This window comes from Paramormyrops kingsleyae, chromosome 3 (assembly GCF_048594095.1).
Source record: "Paramormyrops kingsleyae isolate MSU_618 chromosome 3, PKINGS_0.4, whole genome shotgun sequence".
Classification (NCBI taxonomy): Eukaryota; Metazoa; Chordata; class Actinopteri; order Osteoglossiformes; family Mormyridae; genus Paramormyrops; species Paramormyrops kingsleyae.
Genome location: NC_132799.1, coordinates 5,997,687 through 6,017,595, shown reverse-complemented (window position 1 = coordinate 6,017,595; position 19,909 = coordinate 5,997,687). Strand labels below are relative to the sequence as shown.

Genomic DNA, 19,909 nt, shown 5'->3' with positions numbered 1-19,909 from the left:
TGTTGCAAGCCAGTCATCTAAATAAGAGCCAAGAAAGATCTAAATTCTGATAAATTAATGTACAGCCAACAGCAGAGCCATATAGGGCAATTCCAGCAAAACTCAGTAACTTCATGTGGTTTATCCTGTTTACTGCAGTAAAAATTGTGCTTGAAGCTCACATAGTTTTTGAACAGTTTACATTAATATGATTCAATATTTAGTCACAACACAGGACAGCTGGTTCACGATTACTGTACAGTTGTATTAGCAGGTGACATACTGTCTAGGAGAGAATCTTGCATGGCTTATTCTATACCAGTCTGCAAGTGGTAGTTTAATGCATTTCCAAGCTAATCTGGGGATCTTTTCACCAAGAACTGAGTCAATTAAGGATTAGTCCACTACAAAGGGTAATGGGGTTGGATCTCTTTAAAATGTGAATGTCATGACAAAGAAGTTTTGTTTTCAAACTTAAAGCACAATTGACAAACAGATAATTAGGAATTCATGCATATGTGATGCTGATACTTGATCAGACATGCTAATCTGCAACCATCTTAATTATGTATTCTTTAAATAGGAATAACTATGCACCTTGAATACATAAGAATTATCTAAGTAACTTTGAGGCAGGACTCATCTTTAAAATGAACCCCTGTGACAGTGTAGGAATATGAAATACCACACTGGTGAATACAAGTATTCCTACAATCAGCAGACTCATTTTGAAAATAATGTGTTTCAGTGTGGACAAGTCTATATAACAGGCACACTTATATAATATTCCAGTTACACACTGTTAAGTGGCAGAATGCTTCTTTTTAATTTACATTTCACTGCATGCATTATAAAACCGTAATTAGCAGTACCACAGCCGCAGTGGTTCATTAATAAAAAACGGCCACAGAGTACGTCTTCAGCTGCCTCCCCATGTGTTAATTTCGATCCTCAAACTGTGACTTGTTCTTGAGAAGATGTGCTGCTAAAAATTCAATAGGATTTTGAGGTCTGCAAAACAAAGTGACAAATCAGTGATATTTAAAAAATATTTTATCACTGGCACTGAACAAATCAAACACAACAGCTGCAAACTGAGTATTTAAATCCACCTCCTTCCCACACCTTTGACTTCTATAACCTACCTCTCTTTGGCCAGCACTGAAAGACTCTGTAGGAGAATCGGAACAACCGTCTGATCTAAATATGCTCGTGTTGGTAGGGCTTGCAGATCCACCTTCTGTTTGGCAAGTTTATCCATGCTGGCCTTCTCGTTTTCAGCTATTCTCTGAAGACAGAATAGTAAATTGCGTTAAGACACTGACATTGTTTAGGTAGATCTCACTATAGGTCACAGAATCTCATGATATTTGGGACGTTCAATACCTTAACGTTTTCAGAAAGACCATATTCAGCATGCGGATTTTCTGCAACCTTTAAAGAAACGAAATATGCCAGTTGGTTTAAAACAGCCGTTCAAAAAATTAAGTAGCGGGCGACTTAAACTCACTGGTGCCTGTCCTTCTGTGACTTGTTCCATATCGTTGTGATCTTGGGAGAGAAACAATTCCATATTACTTCAGCTTTAAAGCTTACGCATTGATTTAGCTCTATGCAACTACGTTACATTACTATCATAGTAACCATACTGAAAAAAATTATTTTGTTTTTGCTATATTACATTTTACGTTAACAATACTACAGTTGAGTAGTACGACCAACGACAAAAATGCCATGCTAGTGTTAGCAATTAGGAAATCCTCGTAAATTTTAAGATTAACTATCAATAAAAATATATACACCGTTAAAACTGAGCCGTGCAGCTGAACACTTATACGTATAAAACTACAAAAACAACGCGGAATGTTTTTTCCCTTTAAAGGTTTCTTAGGCAAAATATCAGTGACCTTATGAATTAACATCAAAGTAATTTAGCGCTATAGGAAACAACATGCATTCAGACGATACGATACGATCACGCATCCGCTCGCACTCACTGAAACAATTCATAGAATAAAGGGAAGCACAATACCATCCGCCATCACTGCTGTTGATTTCTCCGTTCCGAAAGCGGAGAAGCGCGGGGAAGCAACCAATTACAGCGCGGGACAAGCGTGTCTCCCATTGGTTCCTCCATGAAACCGGAACTACTTTGTATGACTTTTTAAGGGCGTTGATTGGGCGCTTCAAAGAGAACTTGTCAAATTGATACATAGTTAACAACAAATGTACAAGATACGAATCAGTACACAAGGATATAACAAAAAGCAATTAATAAAAAGGACACAACCAGGCACGTGGGCAGCATCCAAATGAAATGCAATAAGCGATGAAGGGAAGAATTCTATGCAACATGCTTTCAAACAAATGATCGGATTGACAACCTCTTTTATATTTATATAATATTTGTATTCATATTTTCGTCCATTGTGATTTCAGCTAACATTTCCTAAATTCTCTTGCAGGTTTGCGTCCTGCGATTTGCCGTGCCTGGCGTACTTCCTACAACAAACATCCAGACCTGGAACTACATGTCTGCGCACGCGCAGGACGCCGTTACTTGCTCTGTGGAATATCCACCTCTTACTATTTAGTTGTCATATTCCTGCGGGTTATGTTATGTTATGTGATCCCAAATCAGACAGGTGAATTATATCGCATAGAAAAAGCCAAATAACAGAATACTGCTCAGCCGACGTTATGTTAGTTAGTACCCCTAGGATCGGTTACATTTTTCGTGTGCGGTGCTGAGCCTGATAGCCCTGCTCCTGCTACCACTGCTCCGAACTCTGAAGCTTCGTTTTGTTTTGTTATCGAGCTATGGCTGCTGAAGTTAAAAATCCGATGGACATCGGTGATCATGAGTCCGGGGACAGCAGCTCAGATCGCATCCGAAACTGTCACAAGCAGGCATTTGAGTACATATCTCTGGCCCTGAAGATTGACGAAGATGACAAAGGTAAGACAACAGGGCAGTTTTAACAACACGGCGCTGCTTTTTTTTCCGGGTTGTTGCCTCGTAAATTGGGATGGTCACCTGTGTCACCTAAATCACAGCTAGATCCCTGACGTTATTTCACGGTCCTGATTCTGTGGTTTAATATATTTGGCGATGTATTGCCTCACCGCCTTGAGGATTTCCATGTTGTTTTATTTATATGAAACTAAGATAATGAATCTTATTACTTAATACAGTCCAGATACATTTTTTCCTTGATTTCAGACGGTGTTAAGTTTAAGTACTACTCGATTGTCAGACACCAGGGTCAGGCTTGGTGTGAAGTTAGCAAATAAAACATTTGTTTCCCAGTGCAATTTCAGGATGCTCAGAGGGTCATTAATGACCCACAGTAAAACTGATCACAGCTAGAGTGGTAAATGGCACAAACAAATGCTTTCTGACAGATAGCCGTATCTGTTATGCCAACCACTGGGTAAAGCCAGTATCTCTCATTTTCCTGTTTGCCTCTGCATTGGTGATTCCAGGTCAGAAAGAGCAGGCTGTCAAGTGGTACCAGAAGGGCATTTTGGAGCTGCAGAAAGGAATAGCAATTAAGATCACTGGGGAAGGTAATCTGCTCATCATATTCCCCAAAATATTTATTTAAAAATAATACTTTTAATTACTGATTTAGGTTCCCCAAAGTGTTCATGCCCATTTTCAGAGAATTTGTTAATAATCACTGATGAAATCATGTTCTCCTATTGTAACATATCAACATAATTAGTTCACATTATCCAGTCTGTCTCACTGCATCCATTTTTAGTAGCACTTGTTTGCATTTGACCCCTTCCTGTATTTTTGTCTGCTCCTGCTCCTGTTTTACCTGTGTTTTGTTTTACCTGTGTTAGGTGAGCACCGTGACCGGATTAGGCGTATCCAAGACAAAATGACCACAAATCTCTCAATGGCCAAGGAGCGGTTGCAGCTTTTAGGTACGATAATAGCAGTTATGGTCTATTTTTATTTACAGAGTTTCAGGTTTTTTTCCCTAAATACAATTTTGTTGATTTCAAGCAGGATTTCATAATAACTTGTAAAATCTTGCATTGGTGTTGAAGTTTCTGGAGGTTAAATACACAAGGTGCATATTTAACACACTGTGCTCTCTTGAATGAATATTTATAAATGAATGTTTAATTTTCTGTAGAGAGTCGACTGGCTTCCAGGAAAACCATTTTGCCAGCCCGGCCCAGCCTTCCCATGCCTCAGTCAAAGCCAGTCCCTGGAAGTTCCAGAATTGCTGGTGGGCCGTCCTCTTCCCAGCCTAGCCGGCCAGTAGCTCGCGTGTGTAGTGCCAAGGTAAACTCATAGTTATCTCTGAAAGCTACCATCCTCAGCTCCAGTAGAGGTCTTGACTTGCAACCCCCTCCATCTCGTTCTAAAGGGCCCAGTCAGAGCTGGAAATCAACCCAACAGTAAGCCGGCAGCTCCCACACCAGCCAAGAAGAGAACCATGAAGAACTTCAAGAATGTGGACAGCAGGCTGGCCAACCTCATCCTCAATGAGATTGTGGACAGGTGGGAGACGCCGAAATGCACTGTTAGCGACTTGGTGGCAATTTTACCGTTATAGATTTGGAGAAACAAACGTACAATATCAGGTGAATCAGTTGGAGTGTAACTACTGGATTGTGACGATGATAACAGGGAAGTGTGTGTGCGCGTTTGCCTGTGTGTGCATGTGTGTGTGTGCGCGCGCGTGTGTGTGTAGCCAGGTATATATTGTGACACCGCACATAGTGCTACCATAGCCGATGGCCATAAGGGAGGTACCCCCTAGGCTCGACATGGTATCCATCCAGAAAGCCTGAGGGCGCTCTATCCTCCATATTAGCTCTGCACTAGAATGTAACTTCCCCTTTAAGAGTTTACCTGATATAACCAGGTGACTAATTAGGGGAAGGGAGGTGGTGGTTTGGAAAGTAATAGGGAAGAGGGTCAGGAGAGGAGGCTGAAAGAAAGGTGCAAGAGAGAACTAGTTTTCCGCGTCTCTTGTTTAAAGTCCTTTCATTTGTAGTGAATGTATTGTCTTTGTCCGCAAAGAAGATCGTCCGCGTTTGTCTTCCCTGTTTGTGGATTAACCCCATTGAACTGGTTGAACACCCACGTCACCTTAAGTACCAGGATTACACCATCAACCGACTTTTCCGTCATCCCCTACTCCATCGCCTTCATGGTAAGACTGTTCCGTTTGCCAGCTCCCCATCATCGGAATCGCCATTAAAAGACTGATCAGTTCTGTTGGACTTAATATATGTACATTCATTGCTCGGACTGTGTGTTTGTTTGTGTCACCTTTTATGTAGTTAGGGAACATGCATGTATATTAAACACTTGTTGGGGTACGGAAAGTTTTGTCCCGTGTATTGTGGAGGCGAAGGTGTCTGCTCGATTTTAAATGTGTTACTGAAATCGTGCAGTGAACGCCGCGACCGCTACAGAGTGGTGGCCCGTACGGGGAGACTTTCAGGAGTATATGTATTGTTCCCATGTGATCTAGTGTTTGTGAAATGTTATACCGCGTGTGTTGGTTATTGTCTTAATTTACCGTTTCTTTATATTTTGTATTGGTTTATTCACTTCATTGTTTTCGTTTTAATGCGTGTTGTCGAATGTTGATTGCGTTGTATTAGTTATTTGTGTTTCTGTATTTGTGTAGTCCGTGTGATACGCGTTTGTGTTTGGTAAACGATAAAACGATTTAAATGTATTAGGGTTGCCGCGGTGAGGGTACCATGGCTGATACGAGCGTACAGGGTAAACGGAATGGTGCTGAGGCGTCTCTTACTGCGGTGCCTCCTACTGTTACTATTCGCTCTGTTCCCCTAGGGGAGGTTACTCCGTTAACCGACCTTCTTGGTAGTCCCCTAGGGGAGGTTACTCAGTTAACCGACCTTCTTGGTAGTATGTATATCTCGGAGGTGAAGGAGGGAGAGGGTGAAGAAGAGGTACAGATGGAGGAACAATTAGGAGGGATGCAACAGGCCTTGGAAATGGCTAACAGCAGGATGGCTGATTTGGAGCAGGATCTTGTGGAGCTGCGTGAAGCACAACAACAAGCTATAGAGAGGGAAATTACCTTAAGGGAGTTCCTCATAGATCGGATGAAAGCGAATGAAGAGCGTGTACAACAACAACTAGCTACCTTAGAAAAGGCGGTAGTGGAGTGTTTGAAAAGGAGGGATGAGCAGTGGAAGAAGGAGCTAAGCCGTGTCCGTCTTACTAGTACACCCAGTCGGGTCTTGGGAAACCGAGATAGCTCTCAGGCTGAGGGCCTTTCTACTATCCACCCCCGCAGCACGTACCTTCCTATTAAGCCTCAGTTCCCTGAGTACAACCCAGGCAAGGGGGACGCCCTCGCTTTTATTGAGGCGTGCGAGGAGTTTTTATCTCTCCATAATCTGTCTGATTCGGAGGTGCTGGCCCTGTTGTATACAGTTCTGCAGGGTTCTGCCCGCAATTGGTGGAAGGCTGAAAGGTCTGCCATAAAGACATGGCAAGAATTCAAAGCTGCTTTTTTGAGCGCTTTTTTATCTTCGGGTTTCCAGGCAGAGTTGGAAGAACAGTTGCGAGCCAGGGTTCAAGGACCCCAAGAAAGTATCAGGGACTTTGCCTATGACTATCGTGCTCTCTGCCTAAAGTGGAAGCCTGAGGTGACTGAGGAGGAGGTGGTACAGAAGATTCTGGATCATGCCAATCCCCAAGTGACTGTAATCATGCGAGGGGCAGTGGAGACGGTAGCTGATATCGTAAGGGTAGGGACTCTCATAGAAAAAGACCGCGCCAGTCAACGGGACTATTGGGCCCGGGTGCAAGGGAGCAAAGAGGCACGACCCGGCCCTAAGAAAAGGGGGGCTATGGGGTCTGAGGCCAAGAACTCTCCGCCCGACCCGGTGTTGCACATAGCTCCTCCAGCACTTATGGCTATTGAAGTCGTGGTGGGGAAAAGGAAAGGTCCAGCCCTTTTGGATACTGGTTCCACTTTCTCTCTTATCAGTTATTCAACCTATAAGGTTTTACGGCCATCCTCAGGGAGACTTACTCAAGCACCTGCCCAGCAGTTTGCCCTGGCGGATGGGGCGCAAAAACCTGCCCTCGGCTGTATTTTGCTACACCTCAAGGTGGCAGCTCATTCACTCAGTATTTCATTTTATGTATTAGCGGATGAAGATTTGGCGTGGCCTATGCTTTTGGGATTGGATTTTATGGCCAAGAGTCGTATCCGACTGGACTGGGCTCGGGGTCGCTACAGTTTACCCCCCTATCATCAGCCCCTAGTTTTCCTGAATAGGATCATAGGGAAGGGGGGTTTTGAGGAGAACACTGAGCCAGTCACCCTTTATGTTCCGGTGGAGCTCCTGGAAGGTTTGCGGAGTGGTCGTGCTGTAGATCTTAGCCTTCCCTCCTCAGTGGGAAGCAGGCCTTTAGTTGGAGCTTCGTGCCCCTCTCCATCATGCCAGGAACTGCCTAAGGGGATACAGGAGTTCCCCAGGGTGGGCCAGTTGTTAGGAGAGTTCCCTTCCCTGAAGTCAGCAGTCCTAGGCTATACCTCTCTTTGCCGCCACTCCCTCACCCTAACTGACAGTAGACCGGTACACAGCCGCCCTTACAGGGTTTCGCCTCTAAAACAGAAGATCATGGCCGACCAAGTCAAGAAGATGTTGGAGGAGGGGATCATCGAACCTTCTACATCGGCGTGGGCTGCTCCTGTGGTTTTAGTTCCTAAACCAGATGGGTCCATGAGATTTTGTGTGGACTTCCGCCAGCTAAATAGCAGGACTGTGTTTGATGCCTATCCCATGCCTCTGATCCATGAGATTTTAGAGTCTTTTAAGGGGGCTAGTGTTTTTACCACCCTGGATTTGCAGTCAGGATATTGGCAGATCGCAATGGAGCCCGGCCAGAAGGAATTGACTGCCTTCACTACCCCTCAGGGATTATTTCAGTTTCGTGTTTTACCCTTTGGCTTGAAGAACGCTGCAGCCACCTTCCAACGGCTTATGGAGAGGGTTCTAGCGGATCTGAGGGGCCATTGTTGTTTTGTCTACATTGATGACGTGATTATATACTCCCCAGACTCTACCCAACATCAACTTGACCTTCGGAAGGTATTCCAAAGGCTTGAAGAGGCCAGCCTCACTCTCAACCTGAAGAAGTGTGTCTTTTTCAAATCTTCCTTAAGGTTTTTAGGGCACATAGTTTCAGGTCAGGGGGTTACTGCTGACCCAGAAAAGACAAAGGCCATTCTAGAGTACCCCATCCCCAAGAACCTGAAAGAGTTGCAGAGGTTTCTGGGGCTAGTGGGGTGGTACCACAAGCTTGTTCCCCATTTTGCTGACCGGGCAGCGCCACTGTATAGACTGTTGAAGAAGAGAGCAGTTTGGGCATGGGATGACATTTGCCACAACAGCTTCCAAGACCTGAAGAATTCGATGGTACATCCTCCTGTCCTAGGCCATCCAGACACAGCCAAGCCTTTCCGACTCCACACCGATGCGAGTGAGATGGGGTTGGGGGCGGTTTTAACCCAGGACCAAGGGGAGCGTGAAGTACCCCTCGCATTTGCTTCAAGACTTTTAACCGGAGCCGAGAGGAATTACTCTGTCTCAGAGAAAGAGTGCCTCGCGGTAGTGTGGGCGGTCGAGCGCTGGCGCCATTTTTTGGAGGGAGTGTCGTTTGAGGTCGTTACAGACCATGCCGCTCTCACTTGGGCTTTTAATAACCCAAAGAACTCCTCTAGGCTAACTCGCTGGACCCTCCGGTTACAACCCTTTGAGTTCCGAATCATCTACAGAAAGGGATGTTTGAACATTGTGCCTGACACCTTGTCCAGAGTATTTCCTGTAGGGGCATCGGTCTCGCTTATGTCATCGTTACGGAAACCACAGATGGAACTACCTATGTCCCTACCTGAGATAGGGGCAGCCCAACTAACTGACCCCTGGATCCAGGAGGTTCGGAAGGAAGTAAGGCCGCTAGGGGAGCTGAGAGATCCATCCAGGATAGCCTTTGTGGATCAAAATGGGATCATCTACCGACGCGTGCCGAAGGGGGATCAAGGCTTTAATTACCAACTGGTGGTCCCAGAGGTACTGCGTCTCCCAGTCCAACACCACTACCATGATAATCCCTTAGGGGGCCATCTTGGTCGTCTGAAGACCTTGCTGAGGATTATAGAAGTGGCCTGGTGGCCCACTGTCCGTCAAGACACTTGGACGTATGTCCGAAACTGCCACACCTGCCAAAGGTATAAACCTTCCAACAAGCCTCCTGCAGGACTCTTACAATCTACACCTATCACAGAGCCTGGCGAGATGTTAGGTGTAGATTTGATGGGCCCCTTCCCTAGAAGTGGCCGAGGGAACTCCATTCTTTTAGTAGTGGTGGACTACTTCACAAAGTGGGTGGAGCTGTTTCCCCTCAGGACCAGCACGGCGCCTAAAATCGCTGACGTTTTGGTGAAGGAGATTTTTACCAGGTGGGGAACGCCCAAGTTTCTTGTTTCAGACCGGGGCAGTCAGTTCACCAGCCAGATTTTTAGAGAGGTCTGCAAGACATGGGGGGTGCTCAACAAATTCACCACCAGTTATCACCCCCAGACTAACCTGACCGAAAGGGTCAATCGCACCCTGAAAAGTATGATTGCCTCATTCGTAGAGGAAGAACATCGGAACTGGGACACTTGGCTAGCAGAGTTTCGCTTTGCTATTAACTCGGCAGTCCAAGAATCCACAGGACACTCTCCTGCTCAACTAGCACTGGGCCGGTCTCTTAAGGGCCCTTTTGACCGGCTCATCCATGTTGCATCCTCCCCAGGGTCGAAACGTTATTCCCTCCTGGAGCGTCAAGACCAACTCAAGGACATGGTGAGAAAGAACGTCGCAAAGGCACAAGAGAAACAGGGAAGGACGTACAACCGAGGACGTGCCAACCCTGTGTACCATCCCAAACAATCTGTTTGGATTAGGACTCACCCTCTCTCCGACGCCGCCCGAGGTTACTCTGCCAAGTTGGCTCCTCGGTGGGCTGGACCCGCTGAAATAGTCAAAAAGCTAGGCCCGGTTAACTATCGAGTGCGAAAAGGGGAGAGAACCGACACAATAAATGTGGTGGACATAAAGCCGTTTTACGGTCCTTCCCCTTGTGACCCAGCTGGAGGGGGGGGTATATGTGACACCGCACATAGTGCTACCATAGCCGATGGCCATAAGGGAGGTACCCCCTAGGCTCGACATGGTATCCATCCAGAAAGCCTGAGGGCGCTCTATCCTCCATATTAGCTCTGCACTAGAATGTAACTTCCCCTTTAAGAGTTTACCTGATATAACCAGGTGACTAATTAGGGGAAGGGAGGTGGTGGTTTGGAAAGTAATAGGGAAGAGGGTCAGGAGAGGAGGCTGAAAGAAAGGTGCAAGAGAGAACTAGTTTTCCGCGTCTCTTGTTTAAAGTCCTTTCATTTGTAGTGAATGTATTGTCTTTGTCCGCAAAGAAGATCGTCCGCGTTTGTCTTCCCTGTTTGTGGATTAACCCCATTGAACTGGTTGAACACCCACGTCACCTTAAGTACCAGGATTACACCATCAACCGACTTTTCCGTCATCCCCTACTCCATCGCCTTCATGGTAAGACTGTTCCGTTTGCCAGCTCCCCATCATCGGAATCGCCATTAAAAGACTGATCAGTTCTGTTGGACTTAATATATGTACATTCATTGCTCGGACTGTGTGTTTGTTTGTGTCACCTTTTATGTAGTTAGGGAACATGCATGTATATTAAACACTTGTTGGGGTACGGAAAGTTTTGTCCCGTGTATTGTGGAGGCGAAGGTGTCTGCTCGATTTTAAATGTGTTACTGAAATCGTGCAGTGAACGCCGCGACCGCTACAATATTATGTTGTGGGGACCAAATGTTCCCACAATGTGAAAAAAAAATTTTCTGGTCCCCAGAAGGAAAAACTGTGACTGCAATCAAAAAAGTAAAAATGCAAAAAACCTTTTGTTTTGTTTGATTACTTATGGTTAGGGGTTAAGCTTGTCATTGTTGGGATTAGGATTTGTCCATAGAAATTAATGGATGGTCCCCACAAAGTGTACAAACATGTGCGTGTGTGTGTTTTAGTGGGTCAAGTGTGCATTTTGAGGACGTCGCTGGACAGGAACTTGCCAAGCAAGCGCTACAGGAGATTGTTATTCTCCCTGCCCTGCGACCAGAGGTCAGCTCCCGAATAAGGAGAATTGCATTTAAAATTTACCAAGGAAAATGTAAAAATAACTATACGTTGATGTTATTTTTGTCAACCTCACTGTGGTGGTGTCCCCCCAGCTGTTCACTGGCCTAAGGGCCCCAGCACGGGGCCTGCTTCTGTTCGGCCCCCCTGGGAATGGCAAGACAATGCTGGTGAGTTGAAGAGGTTGAAGACTCGGGGGGGATGCATGATGGTTGTCACCCTATTAAAATGATCTTGAGCTTCCCCTCTAGGTCATTGTGTTTCACAGCAATTTATAGAATTATAGTGAAACTTTCTTTTAAGGGGTTATCAATGCATAGGGTTTATTATTAAGTTTAGTCTGGGTCTGTTAAGTTTACGGTTTATTAAACACACAAGGAAGGCATCACAGCGCCTGTCTTTAATAAAAACACTAATTTAGATAAGATATATGCATCTTACTATCTAGCACATCAGCTACATGTTTAACATCCATTTATAGGGGATCTAATAATACAGGTTGATTAAGTGTGTTTAATGAGCTCGTATTAACAAATTCACTGTGTTCCATTTATCAACCACGATTAGGCTAAGGCTGTTGCCATGGAATCCAATGCAACCTTTTTCAATATAAGTGCTGCGAGCCTCACTTCTAAATATGTAAGTGGATTAAACAAATGACAACATTCTCTCCATAAAATGCAGTATTTTATTGATTAGAGAAGACAGCTTTCCAATTGGCCGGTACCTTGCAGGTTGGTGAAGGAGAGAAGCTAGTCCGGGCGCTCTTCTCTGTCGCCAGGGAACTGCAGCCTTCCATCATCTTCATCGGTAAGGCGTACGTTCGGCATGGTACTCGTGCCGTTTGTCAGGTGTATACAGCAGACACTGACAGCCTGCCCCCTGCTGGCCGCCTCTCCTTCCTGCTCAGATGAAATCGACAGCCTGCTGTGTGAGAGGAGGGAAGGGGAGAACGATGCCAGCCGACGACTGAAGACCGAGTTCCTGATTGAGTTTGATGGGGTGAGATCGCCAGTTTTTTGGGGGGGGGGGGGTGTCGACGGTGTGTAGGTGCTTCCCTGTCACTGAACCTAGATAGCATTAGGGTCTCAAGCTCCCAAAGCACAAAATTCATTTTTTTTATTTTGCAAAATGTTATTGTGCTGTCATCTTGAGGGTAAAACGACTGCCTTTCAGGTGTTGATTTTGAAATAGCCTTTACCGTCCTTGGATGATTGTGCTGACTGAATTAGCGGTGCCATCCATGCCCGTTCAGGTCCAGTCAGGAGCCGAGGACAGGGTGCTGGTGATGGGCGCCACCAACAGGCCCCAGGAGCTGGACGAGGCTGTTCTCCGGTACTCGCCCCCCCCCCCCCCCCAAGTCACCCCCCAATGAGATCACCAGGCACCCAGCTGGGGATTTTTTTTTTCTATTTATCATTTTATGTCACTTTTGGTGACTAGATACTCTTTGACCGCTTATGTATGACACAATCTTGTAATTAGCATATATAAATAGTAATAGTACAATAATGGCAGTACAGTAAAATCCCGTTATAGTGGACTCGCTTATAACGGAATATCGTCTATAACGGACGAGGTCCACTGGTCCCGGCCGTGCGCCTTTAAGAACATGCAGAAATATCATCGGATATAGCGGACTTGCATATAACGGAATTTCGCTTATAACGAACAAACAATTTGGTCCCCAGGGCCACTTTTAGCTGTAGTTTTGTTCGGCTATAACGGACATGAAGGCTCCGCCTATAAGGTCGCGTGGCGGGATTATTAATAGTCACGCATCTGTTCAGGTAAAGTTGGACTACTACATGTACAATATAATAATCTGTACCACAAGTGTGTCTGCTGGGGTGTGGCATGAGTAAATGGTGTCCTGTAGTTGTGTTCTGGGCATACAGCAACTCTGGATATAACGGACTCTGGACTGTTTTGCCAGGTCCCTTGAAGTCTGTTATAAGGGGATTTTACTGTAGTACCAAATGCAGAATCCTTCCTACTGAATGACATCAGCAACCTGACAGGCTCCGCGTTTGTTTACCCCCAAAATCTCCTGTCTCTGCAGACGCTTCGCAAAAAGGGTGTATGTGGCGCTACCCACAGAAGAGGTGCGTTTCATCCTGTCCATCCCTCGTCTATTCATGCCTGGTTGGGAAGCTCATTCTGAAAATCGTTTCGATGACGTCATTGATATTGACATGGCTTCTCCTTTAAGACTCGCTTCAGACTGCTGAAGAATCTGCTCACGAAGCAGGGGAGCCCCCTCAACCAGAATGAGCTGACGCAGCTCGCCAGGCAAGCCCCCGCTTTGCAAACGTGCCGTTCGGCAGCTACGGCGCCCCCCCCCCCAGCATCACCCCCTTTGTACTGTAGCATTTGTAATATTCCATTTTAACTGCCCCACCAGGGATGCTAAATGTTGGCTTACCGGGAATGAGGGTTTATAAGGGTTTTTATCGTGCAGAATGACAGAAGGCTACTCAGGAAGTGACCTGACCGCTCTGGCTAAGGACGCAGCTCTTGGGCCAATCAGGGGTGAGTTTGGCAGCTCGTCAGACAAAAACAGATCGTCTCAGTTGCTTGTCTTGCACCGTGGCACCCCGATGTTGTTCTTTACCCCCATTCCTGACCCTGCATACATACATTATGTGACCATTATGTACCATTTTGCCCAATCATTTTTCGACAGAACTCCATCCGGAACAAGTAAAAAACATGGCAGCCAATGAGGTAAGATCCTAATACCTGGGACAGACTGAAAACATGAATATTCAGTGACAGGGTGTCATGTACTTAGAAAAATGCATTAAATAAAAGAGTAGCATCACTTTTTTGTGGTATCCATCTTGTATTTCTGAATACTTTTGTATTATTGTATTACTTGCTCTAACGATGTTTAATGTATCACACCCATGTAAAGCACCTTGGGACGATTCTGTTATGAAAGACACTATATAAAAATAAATTGAAATTGAATTGAATATTTGGTAGTACCCCTCCTGGAGCCGACACCTTATCGTGGTGGAGGGGTTTGCGTGTTCCAGTGATCCCAGGAGCTAAGTTGCCCGGGGCTTTATGCCCCTGGTAGGGTCACCCAAGGCAAACAGGTCCGGGGTGAGGAACCAGACGAAGTTCGGCTCAAAAGACCCCATATGATGGAAAAAATTATGGAAACACGTTTTCCCTTGCCCGGACGCGGGTCACCGGGGCCCCCCCCTGGAGCCAGGCCTGGGGTTGGGGCCCGATGGCGAGCGCCTGGTGGCCAGGCCTATACCCATGGGGCCTGGTCGGGCACAGCCCGAACAAGGCACGTGGGTCCCCCTTCCAATGGGCTCACCACCCGTAGGAAGGGCCATAGGGGTCGGGTGCATTGCGAGCTGGGCAGTGGCCAAAGGCGGGGACCTTGGCGGTCCGATCCTCGGCTGCAGAAGCTAGCTCTTGGGACATGGAATGTCACCTCTCTGATGGGGAAGGAGCCTGAGCTGGTGCGCGAGGTTGTGAAATTCCGGCTAGATATAGTCGGGCTCACCTCGACGCACGGCTTGGGCTCTGGAACCAGTCTCCTTGAAGGGGGTTGGACCCTTTTCCACTCTGGAGTTGCCTGCGGGGAGAGGCGCCGAGCGGGGGTGGGCATACTTATTGCCCCCTGGCTGGGCGCCTGTACATTGGGGTTTACCGCGGTGGACAAGAGGGTAGCCTCCCTTCGCCTTCGGGTGGGGGGACGGGTTCTGACTGTTGTTTGCGCTTATGCGCCGAGCGGCAGTTCAGAGTACCCACCCTTTTTAGAGTCTCTGGAAGGGGTGTTGGAGAGCATTCCTTCTGGGGACTCTCTTGTTCTGCTAGGGGACTTCAATGCTCTCGTGGGCAATGACAGTGAGACCTGGAGTGGCGTGATTGGGAGGAACGGCCCCCCCGATCTGAACCCGAGTGGTGTTCTGTTGTTGGACTTCTGTGCTCGTCACGGATTGTCCATAATGAACACCATGTTCAGGCATAAGGGTGTTCATATGTGCACTTGGCACCAGGACACCCTAGGCCGCAGTTCGATGATCGACTTTGTAGTCGTGTCGTCGGACTTGCGGCCGCATGTCTTGGACACTCGGGTGAAGAGAGGGGCGGAGCTGTCAACTGATCACTACCTGGTGGTGGGTTGGCTCCGCTGGTGGGGGAGGAAGCCGGCCAGGCCTGGCAGGCCCAAGCGTATAGTGAGGGTCTGCTGGGAACGTCTGGCTGAATCCCCTGTAAGGAGGAGTTTCAACTCCTACCTCCGGCAGAACTTTTCCCATGTCCCGGGGGAGGCGGGGGACATTGAGTCCGAATGGGCCATGTTCCGTGCCTCCATTGTGGAGGCGGCTGACCGGAGCTGTGGCCGTAAGGTAGTCGGTGCCTGTCGCGGCGGCAATCCGCGAACCCGCTGGTGGACACCAGTGGTGAGGGATGCCGTCAAGCTGAAGAAGGAGTCCTATCGGGCCTATTTAGCCTGTGGGACTCCAGAGGCAGCTGACGGGTACCGGCAGGCCAAGCGGGATGCGGCTTCGGCGGTCGCTGAGGCAAAAACTCGGGTTTGGGAGGAGTTCGGTGAGGCCATGGAAAACGACATCCGGACGGCTTCGAGGCGATTCTGGTCCGCCATCCGGCGGCTCCGGGTGGGAAAGCGGTGCAACATCAACACTGTTTATGGTGGGGATGGGGTGCTGCTGACCTCAACCCGGGACGTTTTGGGTCGGTGGAAGGAATACTTCGAAGACCTCCTCAATCCCACCGACACGCCTTCCGATGTGGAAGCAGAGTATGAGGACTTGGGTGTGGACTCCCCTATCTCGGGGGCGGAGGTCGCTGAGGTGGTTAAAAAGCTCCTCGGTGGCCGAGCCCCGGGGGTGGATGAGATCCGCCCAGAGTTCCTGAAGGCTCTGGATGCTGTAGGGCTGTCTTGGTTGACACGCATCTGCAGCATCGCGTGGACATCGGGGGCAGTGCCTCTGGACTGGCAGACCGGGGTGGTGGTCCCCCTCTTCAAGAAGGGGGACCAGAGGGTGTGCTCCAACTATAGGGGGATCACACTCCTCAGCCTCCCTGGTAAGGTCTATTCGGGGGTTCTGGAGAGGAGGGTCCGCCGGATTGTCGAACCTCGGATTCAGGAGGAGCAGTGTGGTTTTCGCCCCGGCCGTGGAACAGTGGACCAGCTCTATACTCTCCGCAGGGTTCTGGAGGGTTCATGGGAGTTTGCCCAACCAGTCTACATGTGTTTTGTGGACTTGGAGAAGGCATTCGACCGTGTCCCTCGGGGAGTCCTGTGGGGGGTGCTCCGGGAGTATGGGGTGCCGGGCTTCCTTTTAAGGGCTGTTCGGTCCCTGTATGACCGGTGCCAGAGTCTGGTCCGCATGAGCGGCAATAAGTCGGACTTGTTTCCGGTGAGGGTTGGACTCCGTCAGGGCTGTCCTTTGTCACCGATTCTGTTCATAACTTTTATGGACAGAATTTCTAGGCGCAGCCAGGGCGTTGAGGGTGTCCGGTTTGGTGACCTCAGGATTAGGTCTCTGCTTTTTGCAGATGATGTGGTCCTGTTGGCTTCATCAGACCGTGACCTTCGGCTCTCGCTGGGACAGTTCGCAGCCGAGTGTGAAGCGGCTGGGATGAGAATCAGCACCTCCAAATCCGAGACCATGGTCCTCAGCCGGAAAAGGGTAGAATGCTCTCTCCGGGTCGGGGATGGGATCCTTCCCCAAGTGGAGGAGTTTAAGTATCTCGGGGTCTTGTTCACGAGTGGGGGGACGATGGAGCGGGAGGTCGACAGGCGGATCGGTGCGGCGTCCGCAGTGATGCGGGCGCTGCATCGGTCTGTCATGGTGAAGAAGGAGCTGAGCCAAAAGGCGAAGCTCTCGATTTACCAGTCGATCTACGTTCCTACCCTCACCTATGGTCACGAGCTGTGGGTAGTGACCGAAAGAACGAGATCGCGAGTGCAAGCGGCCGAAATGAGTTTCCTCCGCAGGGTGGCTGGGCTCTCCCTTAGAGATAGGGTGAGGAGCTCGGTCATTCGGGAGGGACTCAGAGTAGAGCCGCTGCTCCTCCGCATTGAGAGGAGTCAGATGAGGTGGCTCGGGCATCTGATTAGGATGCCTCCTGGGCGCCTCCCTGGTGAGGTGTTCCGGGCATGTCCCACTGGGAGGAGGCCCCGGGGAAGACCCAGGACACGCTGGAGGGACTATTTCTCTCGGCTGGCCTGGGAACGCCTCGGGATCCCCCCAGAGGAGCTGGATGAAGTGGCCGGGGAGAGGGAAGTCTGGGTTTCCCTGCTGAGACTGCTGCCCCCGCGACCCGACCTCGGATAAGCGGGAGGAAATGGATGGATGGATGGATATTTGGTAGTATAGTAGTTAATGCATTTGTGCTGCTGTGGACTGGGATTTTTTTCATTTTGTTCCATCTCTCATTTGTGTCCTTGCACAGATGCGAAACATCACATTCCGTGACTTTGTGGATTCGCTGAAGAAGATCAAGCACAGCGTCAGCCCACAGACCCTTGACATGTACAAGCGCTGGAACAAGGAGTACGGGGACACCACTGCTGTGTGAAACACCGCCCTCTCCTGGCTCGGAGGTGAAAGACGGCCAGGAACAAGGGAGGAGACAATGAAATGGGAGCAATCTGTCTTTGGAGCTTGAAGGAATCTGAGCATTAACCCAGTAACCAAGCAATACAAAAGGATACCTCTCTGTGCCTTGCGACTGTCCTGAAGATGACCAGAGACCATATTTAAATATAGTAAATATTTAAATTTAAATTCTGTGAAAACAACTTTAAATAACTTAAAAAAAAAACATTAGACTGAGAGCGGCAGCGTTTGATGTCAGAAGCACACATTTAACACTCAGCCATAAACATACGTGTGCCTTAAGAGTGAAGAGGACCTTTTTCCCCAAAAAGATTTTCTTACGGGGATGATGGCTGACTGTTTTTCCGTGAACTTTTAATACTCACCAGAAGGAAGCTTTCGAATGGCTTGGGAGGTGTTTCTTGTCTACGACTAAAACAGCAGCTCCACTCCAATTTTTCTAATTCCTGTCGTGGCTCAATAAGGCTTTTTACTGCTAAAGGAAACGCGGTTTTATAGGAGTCCTTCTCCCAGATTCCGGAACATCAGCGTTACCATCTTTCCCCCATTTTTTTTTTCAATGTTGTGCTGCTTTACGGATTTGTTATGTATTTTTCATTTTTGTTTATAAAATTTCATTTGCTGGATAACTCAAGGTTTGGGGGGAACAAAAAACAGAGCTGTGTTTATTTTGATTTGTTTTAAGGTTATTCTAGGGTATACATTAGGGTTTGTATATCATTATGGTTTGTCACAGCATGCCTAAAAAGAACATTCTCTTAGAATGTGTAATTAAAAGAAGGCCTTGAGTATATGATTTTGATTAACAATGAATAAGGAGTGTGTCAAAGTGTTTTTTTTCATGGGGTGACAATATAATAAAACAAAAACAAAAAGTAATTTAAGAATGCTGTAAAATAAATGCACAATTGCATAACCCCATTAAGTCTAATATAATCCTGATGAATTTCATTTCTGTATGTTTACCTACATTAAACAAAATGAACGTGCAGTAGCGCATGTCCTCAGGAAGGGGGCATCATGCCCCTGTGTTTCTCAGCCACAAACTTCTGTCCTGCTTTGGTTTGAATCTGGAAGCGTGGCATTAAAAATGGGAGTGATGTGGCTTGTTGCTCCTGATTAAGGTCCATAGGCTGCTGGTTAACTGCCTCATGAAGAGGAACTGGTAACATTCTGGACTGCCACCTGGACGATTGTATAGCAAACGCTGGTCGCTGATCTTCCTTAGGATATGAGTTCGGCTGGTATCACTGAGCTGCAGCCGGTGTTCCTCCGGCCGACGTCTCACAGCCTATGGAATATTGAGAATAATAATTTCTCATAAGCCACAGAAATTGAAATTTGTAGCTAAAGATTTCTAAGCAAATAAATTGTTTAATGACATGTTTGTCTTCTCCTGCGTCAATACTGTCTTGACTTTTTTCGTTTTGCAGGGCTTCTCATTTTGCTTTGATGATCGTTTGACAGGTTCCCATTTGCTCCGTGATTGGACTCCATTGCAGCCCGCTGACAGGTAGATATTTTGCCCAATGGCATGATAGATCATCGATATAGCAGCCCATTTAATAATGTTTCAATACACAGAGACCACATGACCACCCCTGGCTTCCTGACGCTGCATCGGATTGTACCAGATCTTTAGCGTGACCTTGTCTCCAGACTATGGTCCATGCACTAGTGGTTTTCTCCCAGTGACTGTTGTGGGCACCATTTCCCAGGGGTTAAATGGGCATAGAGGTCTTACTCAGTGTTTGGCTGTGGTCAGCCTCCTATCTTCATGAATTGGGGAAATATCACCTCCTTCCTTTTCCCGCAGGATATCAGCAATACCTGCAGTCTCAGCCAGTTCAATAGGAGTCGACTTGTGTCTCCTGTTCGTTATTTATTTCTAAGCCGTGCTGTGATAGGGTGTGTTTGAGGTTCTTTAAAATGGGTCAGAAATGGACGCTTGAGACGGGGCCGGCAGTAGTGAAAAGGGGACTTTAAAAGGCAAGGCAGGAGATGGGGTGGGGGGGGATGTTGGGGGGCAGGATGGAAAAATAAGATGACCGAAAGCCGTGAGGCGGGAAAAGGGAAGAAACAAA

The 19,909-nt window shown here is 47.6% G+C and overlaps 2 protein-coding genes across 4 annotated transcripts; one reads left to right on the top strand and one right to left on the bottom strand.

Moving 5' to 3' along the window:
• Nucleotides 1-781: 781 nt before the first annotated feature.
• dpy30 (dpy-30 histone methyltransferase complex regulatory subunit) lies at nt 782-2,104 on the bottom strand. The gene is made up of 5 exons (XM_023796286.2): nt 2,012-2,104; nt 1,490-1,530; nt 1,366-1,413; nt 1,125-1,267; nt 782-990 (listed from the first exon to the last, which is right to left on the bottom strand). The coding sequence occupies exons 1-5, from the start codon at nt 2,019-2,021 to the stop codon at nt 918-920; spliced, it is 315 nt and encodes a 104-aa protein (XP_023652054.1). The 5' UTR covers nt 2,022-2,104; the 3' UTR covers nt 782-917.
• A 46-nt stretch (nt 2,105-2,150) lies between these two features.
• On the top strand, nt 2,151-19,208 carry spast (spastin). Of its 3 annotated transcripts, XM_072709491.1 has the most exons (18): nt 2,151-2,272; nt 2,445-2,624; nt 2,798-2,938; nt 3,466-3,549; nt 3,832-3,915; nt 4,131-4,282; nt 4,368-4,501; nt 11,103-11,196; nt 11,307-11,381; nt 11,779-11,850; nt 11,946-12,021; nt 12,122-12,213; nt 12,467-12,546; nt 13,274-13,316; nt 13,424-13,503; nt 13,673-13,743; nt 13,898-13,938; nt 17,659-19,208. In XM_072709491.1, the coding sequence occupies exons 1-18, from the start codon at nt 2,206-2,208 to the stop codon at nt 17,782-17,784; spliced, it is 1,692 nt and encodes a 563-aa protein (XP_072565592.1). In that variant the 5' UTR covers nt 2,151-2,205; the 3' UTR covers nt 17,785-19,208. The 3 variants fall into 3 exon arrangements, with proteins under 3 accessions (XP_072565592.1, XP_072565593.1, XP_072565594.1); XM_072709492.1 differs by having other exon boundaries at nt 2,156-2,624; XM_072709493.1 differs by having other exon boundaries at nt 2,156-2,938.
• Nucleotides 19,209-19,909: the final 701 nt, after the last annotated feature.